Raw genomic sequence first — 14,239 nt, forward strand, 5'->3', positions numbered from 1 at the left:
TAGCTTCAAATCAGTGACTGTTAAGGCTTTCGGTTTTGCTGACAAAGGTTGGTGCCTCAACAGGTCACAAGTGGATAGCGGTTGAAGGAGAAAGCGCTTTTTAGAACTCTGTCTAACCATTTTTTGAGAAATGGTCAAGCACCAGTTTGGTGTAGTGGTTAAGTGCACGGACTCTAATCTGGGAGAACCGGGTTTGATTCCCCACTCCTCCACTTGCAGCTGCTGGATGACCTTGGGCAAGCCATAGTTCTGACAAGAGCTGTTCTTGAAAGAAGAGCAGTTTCTGTCAGAGCTCTCTCAGAAACACCTACCTCACAGGGTATCTGTTGTGGGGAGGGGAAGGGAAAGGAGTTTGTAAGCCGCTCTGAGACTCCCTTGGGTAGTGAAGGGTGGGGTCTAAGTCCTCTTCTTCTCCTCTTTTAATTAAAAGTTTATTGGCTTTCAGGCGGATGACATTCGGGCCCTGTTGATCGATGCAATGCCCCCAGAGGCCTTGCCTACCTGCTTCAAACCTCAAGCGACTGTGGTCAGCGCCTCGATCATCTCCCCAGCATCAACTCCCTCCTGTCTGTCAGCTGCCAGCAGCATTGATAACCTTGCCGGCCCTCTGGGGGAACTTGCTGTGGGAGGGGCGTCCAATGCCGGGGACGGAGCGGCAGGCACCGAGAGGAAAGAAGGAGAAGGTAGCGTCACAGCATGTGCCCTAAAAATGTGTGTGTGGCTATCTCCTTTAAAACATTGTCCGGTGTGATGTGTGCAGCATTTGAAAGGAAGCTATTTTCCCAGAAACAAGTGAAATGCCTTCCTGGATTTCTACTCCTCCTGTCTGTTTACATCTGTGATTGGTTCCTGCTTTTGAGAGCCAGTTTGGTGTAGTGGTTAAGAGCAGTGGACTTTAATCTGGAGAACTGGGTTTGCTTCCCTACTCCTCCACATGACACCAACTGGGTGACCTTGGGTCAGTCACAGGTCTCTCAGAACCCTCTCAGCCCCATATATCTCACAGGTTGCCTGTTGTGGGGAGAGGAAGGGAAGGTGATTGTAAGCCACTCCGAGACTACTTCTGGTAGTGAAGAGCAGGGTATCTCCTCTTCCTCCTCCTCCACTTCCTCCTCCTCTTCCTCCTGTATGAGTGACAGAAAATAAAAGCTCTGCTGGATCAGGCCAGAGGTCCATCCGGTCCAACATCCTGTCTCGCACAATGGCCAGCCATTTCCTCAGGAGGTCTAACACCAGGGGATAGAGACCTAGGACTTCCCCTGAGATTGCCTCCTGTCACTGGTATTTAGAGATGTACATGCTTGTTCCTTGCACAGGAGAGCTTGACTGGAGAAAGGAGTGCTTATGGAGGCTTGCCAATTTCTAAAATTTCTTTTAGATTTGGTGGTCATGGTTAGTAAGAGCCAAGTAGTACACTGGGGTGGCTTTGTGTACTCTACTAACACCACAAGTGGTCGACTTATAGAGTATGTAATTTCACAAGATGGTACTGAGCCACAAGTGGTCGACTCATATAGAGAGTATGTAATTTCACAAGATGGTACTGATGGAAGAACTTGTAGGTGTTTCGTGTGCAGCAGTGAGAAATACCTTTTTGGCAGAAGCAGCTGCTAAATCATCTTCGACTAATCTCCTCCCGAGTTGTTCTGCGTGTACATAATGACTCAGTTCAGTGATAACATAGAACTGTGTTTTATTTTAACTATGGCTCGTCTGTGCAACCAGGATTCAGGTTTCAGACAGTCACTCAGATCCTGGTTCAGCTTGGCCGTCACTGGTTTCATTTCCTTCTCTTTGCCGCCTGGGAGGGCACTGCCAAAGAGAAAACCCAGATGTCTCCATTCCAACATCATATTAAACCGCAGTTAAGACTTAACTTGTGGTTAATAAGCTAACTTCAGATTCTGGTTTGATGGAACCTAACTAATAGATTGGTAGCTGTGTTACTCTGTAGCAGTAGAAAAGAGCAAGAGTCCAGTAGCACCTTAAAGACTAACAGAATTTGTGGCAGGGGATGAGTCTCTGCTCATGACTGCTCATAACAGGAATCTGAAGAAGTGAGCAGTGCTTCATGCAAACTCATACCCTGCCATAAATTTTGTTAGTCTTTAAGGTGCTACTGGACTCTAACGAGCCATAGTTAACAAGAGTGGCTTGTATTTAGAAAATTGCACTAACTACAGCTTCACATAGTTTCACATGACATCTGACTTTGATCCACTTGAAGTGTGCCCAAAACGGTTAATCAGCAAGAGAGATTCTGGACATGTTGTTAGCTATTGCAAAATGCATTGTGTGTCATTGTACTGAAGGACCCATTCAGCAGAAATGTATCCAGTCTTTCTCTGCATTCCTTCCTGGCTCTGTCCTGCATTGCTCCCAGGGTTTGGTTTGGTTTTGATTAAATTTAAAGGCAGCGGGGATGGGTAAACCTTGGCTTTACTCAATTTTAATATTGCATGAGGCCCAACAGGCCCCGTGGAGAGCTGTGAGTGGAAATCGAAGCTCGGTAGATTTGATATGCGCTGGAAGCTCCGCGCAAAGGGATAGATTGATGTCTCTCTCTTAACTGCAGTTGTTGGACTTGACATGAACATCAGCCAGTTCCTGAAAAGCCTGGGTCTGGAACATCTTCGGGATATCTTCGAGACGGAGCAGGTAAGGCCCTGTTTTTGTGCCAAATGAGTTGTTGTCGTGTATATGTATTTCGGGGTTTTCATATGCATGGAATGATCAGAAATACTGGCTGGGATTCGAGGAGCCATGCATACAGATGGTTCCTCATACCCGGGGATTCTGGGGCTTAGGCATGAATTTTGCAAGCAGCAGCATCACATTCTGGATGGCAAATGGGGGCCTAGTTCAAGGGCAAAAATAAAAAAGAGCAACTCTTTGGTATCCCGGGAGTTGATTGTTTTTTTGGGGGGTGGGGGGGTTGGTATTTAAATACTTTTGGCGAGGCTAACAGAAGTGACGTTGGCCATGGTAGAGTGGCTTTGGGTGGCATCGGATGCTGTTTAACTTGAGAGAGATCTTTCACCAAGACTTGTGCAGATTTTCCCTACTCTTTACTCCTCAGGAGACACAGTCACCCTCTTCTGTAGATCTGCTGCTTAAAGATAACCAGCTGGTTGTCTAGAATAACTGTTATGTGTGTATCTTCCTCCCTGCAGTGTTAGCATCTCTTGCCCTAAGCACTTCATTTTCATTTACCTTGCTTTGAGGAGGATCTCTTCCCAGTGCTGCACTCCAGCTAATGGCTAATGGCTCAGGCCCAATCATCTCCATTCTTGGAAAACGACCATTTGCTGTTGCAAAGGAGTTTTGTTCCTCCACGCCATCCTCCCTCAGCTCCTAACCCCTTTTTTTGGAGATCCTATAGAAGTCTTCCATATCCTGAAACTCATTGCTGGCTCAGAGCAGTAGCCCATCTAGTCCCCCATCCTGTCTCACTCAGTGGCCAACCAGTTGCTTCGACAAGTCATAGAGGACATGGCTGTCCCCCGGTGTTGCATACTAACCCTGGGATTCAGAGGCTGACTGCTTCAACGTCCAGAGGTTCCAGTTAGTCACCATGGCTAGTAGCCACCGATGGACCTCTTCTCCATGAATCTAACCTCCTGGTTTCATCAGTAGTCACTGCCATGAGCTTACACAGCATGTGAGCCAAAAAGAGATGTCCTCTGCCCAGTGATGCCAGCTGCTTAAAGTTTGACTGGGTCAGAGGCCACAAGGGGGAAAAGGCAGAAGAAAGGGCTGCAGAGATCAGTGCATCACTACGCTTATTAATTGGTTTAACCTACCCCGCCTTCTTTCCACGACACAAAGCCACTAGCGTAACATAACTGCACACTTCTTTTTTTATCATCTCCTCCCTGCAATTCAGATTACCTTGGATGTACTGGCTGACATGGGACACGAAGAGCTGAAAGAGATCGGTATCAATGCCTATGGGCACCGTCATAAGTTAATAAAAGGTGTAGAGAGACTTCTGGGGGGACAGCAAGGTGAGTCTATTAAAGCCACATGCACTAAGAATCCGTCCGTGAGCTTCAGCTACAACCAGTAAGAGCCCCTCCCGGTCCTTTTAATATACTAGCGAAATCTTTCAGGAAGGGCCTGAAGGAGGGGATGATTTATGCGAGGCACTGATTGGATTTTTTTTAATCCAGTTCATTTTTATAGCTGGCCCTGTTAACAGAACCTCGGGGTATGATGCTGCAGTTTGTCTTAACAGAGATGGATTCCTTTTCCCGAAGAACTGGCAGTTGTAAATAGTCGGACTAGGGGTAATAAAGAATGGAGAACAAAGACCAAATTGGAAAACCTTTTATAAATACGATGCGCTGTTATCTAGACGCCTGGAGCCATTGTCCCTATTCTGCCTTGCATCTAGTTAATGGCCCTGCCATGTTGTCTCGCCTTTGCTTCCTTGGCAGCATCGTCCCTTCTAATCTTCCTCTGGAACCCTTTCTCGTAATTGCAACACTTTTTTTTTTAATAATTGTGGCTACAGAGCCGCTGTTGTGTACACCAGCTCTCAAAGTCTTGTGGGATCGCTGTGAGAACAGAGGGACTTAGGACATACGCTTACCAGAAGAATACAAATCAAGTTGCAATTAAGCTGGGTTTTTTTTTTTTAAGGTTTCTCTTGATTTGGTGTGCTCTTCACTGCCGCCGTTATTTAGCCATGACAATATCCAGTCAAAGAATCGATTTCGGATTTATTGTAATCTTGAGTGATGTCTACAAGGAACATGTGCAGATCCTAATATCTTGGGAACTTTGCTTTTTCAGGCTCCAATCCTTATTTGACTTTTCACTGCGCCAGCCAGGGGACCATTCTCATCGACCTGGCTCCTGACGACAAAGAATATCAATCCGTGGAAGAAGAGGTAAACCTTGAATGCACAGGTGTATCAAAACTAGGATACTTCCGGCCGAAATCTGGTACACGGGTCGTTTGTCTCGATCGCTAGATTCACAAATGGGGTGGTTGTGCTCTGTGTCAGCAAACCCCCTCCCCCCCAAAAAAGGCACTCCATAGATTGAAGAGTTTGTTAAAAGGCCACGATAAATATACAAGAAGTATATTTATGACATTACACAGAACCCAGAAGCACACAGGATAGGGCCTGGGGGCCAGGCACATTCACTGTGATTGGTATAAGCAAGTTTAACCTAGTTAAGAAGTTGGCCTGGACTTGCTGCATTTCTTTTGGCACCAGCCCATTCACTGCTGGATGGCACGTCTTTTTTAATGCGTATAAAACCCTGTTTGAAACCCTGTATGGAGTGAAGTATCTCTGGAGATGCCGTTGGAATGCAGCTTCTTTGATCCAGTCACCCCCTCCTATAAAGGCTTTCTGAAAGGGCTGCCTGGCTACTGTTTGTGGAGTGCCTGTTGGGGGCCTCTAGGCTCCCGAGAGCTTTGTGGGGAAGAAGCCCCCAGGGAAATCCTCGTACCCCTGAGAGATGCACGACCGTGCCTGCGTGGCGGCTCCTGCCCCAAAGGGAAAAGCGGAACTTGGCACTTGTACTCTTCTGGTCCATGAAACCCCGCTGAGCTTTCCTCTGTCTGTTCCCCCGCGGCGGCCCAGTTAAGAGCAAGCAGCGAGCTATTGGCGGTGGAGGGGGGGGGTCCTCCCACATCCCCCCACCAACGAATGGCAAAAGGACTGTGGAACAAGAATCGGAAATGACCGTGCCTGCTTCGTACATCGCTGAGTGAAGATAGCCCAAATACTATGCCTTGCTCTCTGCTCCTTGCCATATTAATACCGGGCAGGGGTTATTTATTTTACCTCATTTATACCCTGCCTTTTTCCCCAGTGGGGATCCAAAGCGTGGCTTACATTGCTTTCCTCTCCTTCATTTTATCCTCACAACAACCCTGTGAGGTAGGTTAGGCTTAAGTGTTTGTGTGACTTGGCCCATGGGTCACTTAGGTGGAGCGGGGATTTGAACCTGGACCTCCCATGATCCTCATCTGCTGCTCTTACCAGGAGCTTGGGAAAGCTCCTTCTGATGCTCTTACCAGGAGCTTGGGAAAGCCAGTTTGGTGTAGTGGTTAAGTGTGCGGACTCTAATCTGGGAGAACCGGGTTTGATTCCCCACTCCTCCACTTGCACCTGCTGATGTGACCTTGTGTCAGTCACAAGCTCTGGCGCAGCTGTCCTTGAAAAAGAGCAGTTTCTGTCAAGAGCTCTCTCAGCCCCACCTACCTCACAGGGTGTCCGTTGTGGGGAGGGGAAGGGAAAGGAGTTTGTAAGCCGCTCTGAGACGCCTTCGGGTAGTGAAGGGCGGGGTATAAATCCAATCTCTTCTTCTTCTTCTTCTTACCTAAAGATCTGTGTTGCATCACAAAGGACCAGAGTGTCCCTAGCTCCCCGTGTCTTTATCGGAAGGAAATAAATGCAGAAGATGCTGCCTTCATCATTCCCATGACTGCCACCTTCCTGGGATGAGTAGGGAGCAGGGCAAGATCCTTTTTGTGCTCTTCCCCCCCCCCCCCCCCCCCAAAAAAAAAGATGTCACGGGTTGAAAAAAGCCATAGGTGTGAGAGACGAGTGGTGCATCCCTTTCTTGCTGTAGCTTGCATTTCCTCCCAGCCCTTCAGGTGTACCTACCTGCCTACCAGGTGTGCAGTACAGCCCGCAATTAAGACGCACGGCAGTAATTTTGAGCCGTCGGGTTCTTGACATGTGGCTGCCCTTACCGTTGACAGATGCAGAGTACCATCAGGGAACACAGAGATGGTGGCAACGCTGGAGGGATCTTCAACAGGTATCACGTCATCAGGGTAAGCATCCAAGGACCTTGGGAACCTCAATACAGAAACCGTTGCTAACGTGACTGATAAATGAATCTCTGCAAGGCGAGGGGAGCGGCCCTCAGCCCTTGTGGGGGGGAAAACAGGATACATTTTTTTAAAAAATAAACATTTTGTTAATAAAATATAAAGCTTGAACAATAACAATTAACAATATGGATTTCGAGTATACGTATTGAAAACAATAATTTCACAAAATGGTATAACTTTGAATCGTGAAGAAATGTTTCATACAACCAGATCATTAATACTGAAAAAAAGTGGGTGTATTTTCTAGGACGTTTGCTGTCCTTTGTGGCGGAATTAGTGATATAATCAAAGGTGTACCATTTCTCCAGGAAGCATGACTTATATTTTGGGCTTTCTGCAATGCCACCTGAACCAATATTTTGTCCATCACTATCAATTCCCATGTTTTCACGAACCATTGTCTAACTGTATGGTTCTTATCTGACTTCTGTCTCTGCGCTAACAATGTCTTAGCTGCTGTCAATAGTATGGCTGTCAATTCTTCTGTTTGGAAATTGTATTAGTGGGCCATAAGTTTAGCAAGATGAGTTCTGGGTTGCCTGGCAAAGAGTAACTAGTTATATCTTTTATGTATTTAAATATCTTTCCCCAAAAAAGTTGAATTTTTGGGCATGTCTGCCAGCAGTGAATGAAGGCGCCCGTATTACCACACCCTTTCCAACACCGAGGGTTACCAATTACTTTTGCATGATATAATCTTAGTGGGGAGGATGCAAGTTTTTAAACGAGTAAACTGCTCTCCTTGAGATCAGCTGGTCTTTCCCTGGATTCTGTCTGCTTAGGCATAAAACTTAACACAAAGCAGAGCAAACTGGATAAGGGCATGTTCACCTTCAAGTGCTTTTGATGGTTTTCGTGTGGATACCAGCTTTGGTGTTCTGGTGATAGATATATATTTTTTAAATACTGATAGCTTTTAGGCGTCTTCTAGAGGAGGGGGCGTGCAGGTGTCTGTTTCAATCATTCATCTGAAAGGCTGCTGTCCTTCCAGTTCAGAGCTTAGTTGAGAACACAAGAGCCCTGCCAGCTCATGCCATCTCTTCCACACTGTCCCCTTTGCCAACCAGTTGCTCCCGGTAAGTCCAAAGCAGGCAGAATGGTTGTAGGAGCAATGGCATCTGGTATGGCTCCAAAGCTATTTCGGTCAAATCTTTGGGCCCTTTGGGATTGAGAGAAAGAATAACTATTCACCCTGCAGATCAGGACACACCAGGGTTCTTATTTGCTCCTCTGAATTATAGTGAGCAGTTCTGAATATTGAAGCAGTTAATCTGCTAGTCCAGCAACAGTTAAAGTTCCCATTAAATTGATGCCACTTAAATGACCTTTTCCAAGCCCTTACTCCATTTGATTTCAGGCTTCACATAGTAAATTTGGTTCCTTTTGGTAGATTTTGTATTTTAACTCCTGAACATACCATAACTTCTGCCGTTTGTAAGTAATCTTGCAAAAAGGTAACAGGAACCTCAGTCCCTTTTGATTTCTGGCTTGTAATCTTCAGCAAAGCTACTTTTGCTTATAAAAATAATTTGCACCTTTTAAGAACGACTCTGTTTATACAGAAACGTTTTCAGAGGAGCTCTTTTGTTTGATTTGATTAGTATGTGTCTTTGTTTACCCTTTTAATAGATTCAGAAAGTAGTGAATAAGAAGCTAAGGGAGAGATTCTGTCACCGGCAGAAGGAAGTGTCTGAAGAAAACCATAACCATCACAACGAGCGCATGCTCTTTCACGGTGAGGAAGTGAAACTGGGTGTGTCCCCCCCCCTCCCCCCGGTTGCACACCAATTATATTTTCCCCAGATCGTCTTTTCTGTCCAGGGGATATGTGCAGAATCTTCGTCGTGGTCTCTGTGCTTCACACCCATGGGATCTAGTGCGCACGCGCTGGATCGATCAGTGCTGTAGCAAGCTCTTATAATGGATTTTCGCGCCCAGCCCCCCGGGCATGCGCAGGAACCCCACCGCGCATGCCCAGAGGGGGTGGGCACGGACATCCCGCCAGTTCCTTTCTTACCGCTGCATTGGAAAGACCTTCTTTCCTTCTCGGTCTGATCGGATCGCTGTTAGCTTCAATTTCAGCTTCGCTCCACAGCTCTTATGAGTTATTTCCTACTTGTTTTTCGCTTTCATTTTGTTTTCAGTTGTTTGTTTAAAAAAAAAAGTTTCTTCTGGGGGATATGTGCAGATTCTTGTTCTTGGATTGATTTGGATTTTTGTTCTTGGATTGATTCCCCCCCCCCCCCCCCCCCCCATGCAGGTATTTTCAATTCAGCTTTTCGGTTAATAAACATCCTTTTTGCTTTTAACAACAATTCTCCCAAAAAGGCCGTTCGTCCTTATTTTGTACAATTAAAAGTACATTAGCGATATAGAGGTATTAATTTGCAGATATGGTTACTAATTGCTTAAATATTGAGCTCCAAAACTACACGCCAGCCCTGAGAAAGGATAATTGGTTCTTGCCACTGGAAAAAAAATTGTATAATAAAAAACTTGAAAGGGCTGTCACTTTTCATATAACAAGCAAAAATCTCAGAATATTTGAAAAATATTCTGAAAGAAAGTGTCTTGGGGCTTTCTTAATGAGAATGAATGCGGTTTGAAAAGATCAAATAATATCCACATATGTCAAATACAGGTTTCTAATAACAGTTAGAGATAATGAATAAAATTAAAGTAGGTCATTTGAAGTCAGTTTGGATCCAATAGGAGGCATACCACTTAATATCTGCTTGTTAAAGTATAATTGGGAAGAGCCAGGTGGTCCTCTGCTCCTGGTGCTTCCGGGTGGGAGCTGAATAGATAGCTGCCCTGGCCATGGTGACTTGAAGAGCCAGTCTCAGCCAGAGGCTTTGCGTAGTCATCAGACCCTTTGTGTGCCTTGGGAGGGGGCCAGTCCGCCGTCTGGTTTCTCTCTTTCCCATCGATCTCTCACGGGGAGAGTTTCAGCATGACGGCTTGAAGAGCCAGTCTCAGCCAGAGACTTTGCGTAGTCATCAGACCCTTTGCGTGCCTTGGGAGGGGGCCAGTCCGCCATCTGGTTTCTCTCTCTCCCATCGATCTCTCACGGGGAGAGTTTCAACTTTGTCACTGCAGTAAAAATTGCCATGAATTAAGTCGACTCACTACAGGCTCTAAGGGGGGAAAAACACACCACGTGTATGCTTGTCCTAACAATGACTGCCATAAAAAACAGCTCTTGCATTAGAAAAGCTTTCTTAGCATCTTACAAAAACCAAAGACCAGCTTCCCATTGATCCCAATTATTAACTTTCTCTCCCCCCCCCTTCCTGTTTTTTAGACAAATGCTTTTTTGTCGCGTTACGCTGGGAAAATCCTTCTTACAGTTTAGCACCATGAAAATGGCTCACGCCCCTCCCGGGCACCACTCCGTGATTGGCAGGCCGAGCGTCAACGGACTGGCATACGCGGAGTACGTCATCTACAGAGGAGAGCAGGTAGGTGGCTTCTAAAAGCAACGTGACAAGTTGGCAGAGCCTGGCGATGCGCTCAAGAAATTGCTCTGCGTTTCTAGAGTCTGTCAAACGGGGGGGGGGGTGTTGCTCTGTGCTTTGCATAGCAAATCCAGCGGCTCCCTGAACCGTAAGATCTGTCAAGTGTGGGGGACGCACACTGATGCCACACCCACCTGTGTGTCTGGCGATCCCAGAGGAGGCCGATACTTACCGGCCTGCTGTCTTACAGTCCATCCTTGGGTGCAGCAAGCAGGATGGTTTTGCGTTTCCCAGGGCAAATGTATCAACGTACAGAGCTGCCCCATTTTTTTCTATTCTTTGTGTACTGTAAAGCTAGCCTCTGGTATGTGTTCGTGTTGATGGCGCCTGGTTCCCCTAAAGCCTGTTAAAAGATTCAGATTTTTTTTTTTTAAAATACCCAACAAAAGGAACTCTCCCCCCCCCCCCCCCCCCCGGTGCTTACTTACATTCTTTCTCTGGGCCTGTTTACTTGGTGTGGCTAAGCTAAGCTGTGTGTCGCTCAGGCGGCAGCGACCGGCTCTTTCCATTCAGCATGCAAACAGGCTTCATTTCCTCTCCATCACGGGGCTCCATGGGGACAGTGTTCATTTACATACTACATTTATTTGTTTATTACCCTACCCGACTCCCGCAAAGCAAGACCCAAGGTGAACAAACTTACATGTAGGAAACAGTTCTCAAATTGTGATGTGGATCAAGTGATTCACACACACACACCCCGGACAGAAGTTCTTTCAGGGCCCCAAGCGTGGAGGAGGACGAAGCCTGAGTCTCTGGCCTCCCTTGGCCCGGCTGGAGCTCTCTTTCCCCCTCTGTTCCTCCTGCTCCTGGGGTAGCTGCTCCTCTTGGCCCAGGATCCAAATGCTGCCTCCTCCAAAGGAAGAGGCTCTCCGGCTTCCCCCAGAGTCTGGCTTTCTCCAGAGCCCCTTGCATGTTCTTCTTTTCCTTCTGGCAGTGTTTCCCCCCCTTTAATATCCTTTTCTCATTGTCCGTTCTTTTCACATGGACGCATGAACCTGGTTTATACTGTATCCGGATGACTGGTCCATCGAGGTCTGTGTCGTCTGGGTGGCACCTGCTCTCCAGGGTGGCCGGCCGAGGTGTCTGACCCTTTTAACTGGGGATGGCAGGGATTGAGCTTGGGACCTTCCGCGTGCCAGGCAGAGGCTTCCCCGCTGACCCATGCCCCCCCACCCTGCCCCTTAGTCGGCTTTATTTGATCTCTCTCCCGCTTCATTTTCTGCAAGCAGGAGATTGTTCTGGAACGCAGAGAGAAGGGGGCAGTTGTTTTTTGCAAGCCAGCCCCTTTCCTCCCAGGCTTGGACCCCATAGGCAAGCGGCTGCTTCTGTACCTGCCAACAGACCACACAGCTTTCTCATGCTACCCCAGCCCCTCTGTGGTGAGCAGGAAGTGTGTCCTTGAGGATCTCCCCTCGCCACCCAGCCAGCCACCTTCATGAAGTGTGCAGATGGGTAGAATAGAGGCTTGACTTCCAGGCACGGCACAGGGCCCTGCCTCCTGCAGTTCCTCTCCGGAGATAAGCTGTTCTCTCCAGAGCAGTTCTCTCAGAGCGTGCATGTAAGAGAAAGCACCTGAAGAGGAGGGCTCTGTTATATTCTAGGAAGGACGGCGCTCATCGGGATCAGGCCTCTGGGGAATGGAGGGGACAGGTAGCAAGTGTGAAAGCGTTCTGAAATGCTTTTCTTTGTTTTTCTGAAGCCTCCTGCACAATAGGGGGCCTTCTGGCAAATAGGGAGCTTTCTGGCAAAGAGCCAGTTTGGTGTAGTGGTTAGGAGCACGGACTCTAATCTGGGAGAACCAGGTTTGATTCCCCACTCCTCCGCATGCAGCCAGCTTGGGTTACCTTGGGTCAGTTACAGGTTCTTTCAGAGCTGTTCTCTCCAGAGCAGTTCTCTCAGAGCTCTCTCAGCCCCACCTACCTCACAGGGTGTCTGCTGTGTGGAGGGGAAGGGAAAAAAGATTGTAAGCCGCTCTGAGATTCCTTTGGGTAGTGGAGGGCGGGGTATAAATCCTCAAGTTGTGATCATAAGGAGGCTTCATGGCAGGTGGTGATAGATCAGGGGTCCCCAACCTTTCTGAGCCTTTGGGATTCTGGCACAGTGCGGGGGATGCACAGGTATAAAATGGCTGCCACAAAATGATGGCCAGAGGAGGGGGAGCCAGACACACAGTGGCTGCCGCAGCTCACCTTCAGTCCCATAGTAGTAGTAAAGGTCCTTGTAAAGCCACCAAAGCAATATTTTTAAAAATCCCCGCAGCCAGTCAGAAGCCCTGCCGGGCCCTGCCTGCTTTCTAAAAAGCCTTGAGTGCCAGGAAAGGTGGGGTGACACATTGGGGACCCAGTGGCGGATGTTTTTACACGCCTGTTCATTTGGATTTATCTCCTTCTTCTCAGGCTTACCCCGAGTACTTGATCACGTATCAGATCATGAAGCCAGATACCCCCTCGCAGACAGCAACGGCCGCAGAGCAGAAAACCTAGTAAATGCTGAGCCGGCGAAGCGAACTCCACGACTTCAGTAACTTATGGACTTGGATGGATGACGTCAGTTTCAAAACATCAACACTGTATAAAGTTCTTGTCCCCCTCCCGCCCCCCCAGACTAACCCGTATGTGTTTTGTAAAGCATTGCTCTATAAACAGATATGAGTAACTGATACGTACTCAGTTGCTACTATTCCTTTTGAGGAAATGTTTACAAAGGTTTGCCTTTTAACAACATATCTCAGGCTAAATTCCCCCGCCCCGCCATTGCCGTGTATAAGAAATACCGTTGCTTCAATCTGGGTGTTTGGGAACATTATTTAACTAGCAGGGCTACGTCATAAACCATGTGTGTTTCTATTTGTGTTCCCTGACTTCTGATGCCACTGCCCTGGTGATGATGATGTGCAGAGCTTGCATTTGGAACCTGTGCCGCCTTCTCATCGTTCAGAGTTAGCCAACTAAGGACTTCTTTAAAACGTATTTATTTTCCTTTTTTTTTTTACTATTATGAACATGAGCCAGGCCCTTCTTGAGGATATTTTTTGCACAAAGTCAAGTCGACTAAAATCAATTAACAATGCAATAGGTGTTTTCTCTTTGAATCCACGAAGGTGTTAGTGATCAAGTTCTCCGATCTGGGATTTCCTCTCTTTTTTTGCACTTTCACTGAATTCTCCTTTCCTTCTCCGTTGCTAGCAGTGTCTGTCTAGTCTTAGGAGCGCCTCCCTTTTCTGAGCATTCACGCAGCAGCAGCTCTGCTTCCCGCTGCCTAATGTAACACTAACCTCTTGTTAATGAACGGCTCAGTAAGGGAGCTTTCAAGCAGGGTGCAAAGTATAAATGCCTTGTTCCTTTAAGTTGCAAGAGGAGCTTTGGAAGAGGTTTTTAGGGATAGGTAAATCGACCCGATGCACTGGGGTTGTTAAGGGCTTGCTCGGGATGTGGGTTCTCTCCCAAAAGGGAGAACAGGAATGGGCTTTGGCCGTAGACACCCCTTCACCCCCTCCTCCCGTCTATTCCCCTTGCCCCTCGTCCCCCCTCTCTGTGTCCCCCCCCCAGTTCATCACAGGGAGAAGTGAACGGGTGACACCTTTGGGAGTTTCAACAGGAATGTCTGTTTGCCCACTTCTCACTGGAATGAGCAGTAGGGGACAGATAGGCTGAGCCCAGAGTCTGCTTCCGGTCCTTCTCCAGGATAGCATTCTCAGAGGGAAGGATCACTTCTGCAGAGGGTAGTCAGGACACAAAAAGCTGGCCAGTAAAGTAAGCTTGCTTTAGGCCCTTCTGTTTTCACCCCCCCTCCCCTCTTTTGGCAATTTATCCTGCTGTCACATGCTGTTTTTTCACAGAGTCTGCTGAGCCGGCAT

The 14,239-nt window shown here is 47.5% G+C and overlaps 1 protein-coding gene across 1 annotated transcript in view; it reads left to right on the forward strand.

Annotated features, from left to right (window-relative positions):
- The window catches only part of TNKS (tankyrase, TRF1-interacting ankyrin-related ADP-ribose polymerase), a 131,070-nt gene extending 118,175 nt beyond the window's left edge, over window positions 1–12,895 (forward strand). Inside the window, exons 19-26 of the mRNA XM_015425698.1 lie at window positions 446–683; window positions 2,576–2,658; window positions 3,887–4,007; window positions 4,798–4,895; window positions 6,728–6,802; window positions 8,492–8,619; window positions 10,167–10,323; window positions 12,780–12,895. Of these exons, the coding sequence (XP_015281184.1) occupies window positions 446–683; window positions 2,576–2,658; window positions 3,887–4,007; window positions 4,798–4,895; window positions 6,728–6,802; window positions 8,492–8,619; window positions 10,167–10,323; window positions 12,780–12,866 (987 nt within the window). The 3' untranslated portion in view covers window positions 12,867–12,895. The remainder of the gene's footprint in view (window positions 1–445; window positions 684–2,575; window positions 2,659–3,886; window positions 4,008–4,797; window positions 4,896–6,727; window positions 6,803–8,491; window positions 8,620–10,166; window positions 10,324–12,779) is intronic.
- The last annotated feature ends 1,344 nt before the right edge of the window (window positions 12,896–14,239 follow it).

The sequence above is a fragment of the Gekko japonicus genome, unplaced genomic scaffold (assembly GCF_001447785.1).
Source record: "Gekko japonicus isolate JY-2015 unplaced genomic scaffold, Gekko_japonicus_V1.1 scaffold1416, whole genome shotgun sequence".
Classification (NCBI taxonomy): domain Eukaryota; kingdom Metazoa; phylum Chordata; class Lepidosauria; order Squamata; family Gekkonidae; genus Gekko; species Gekko japonicus.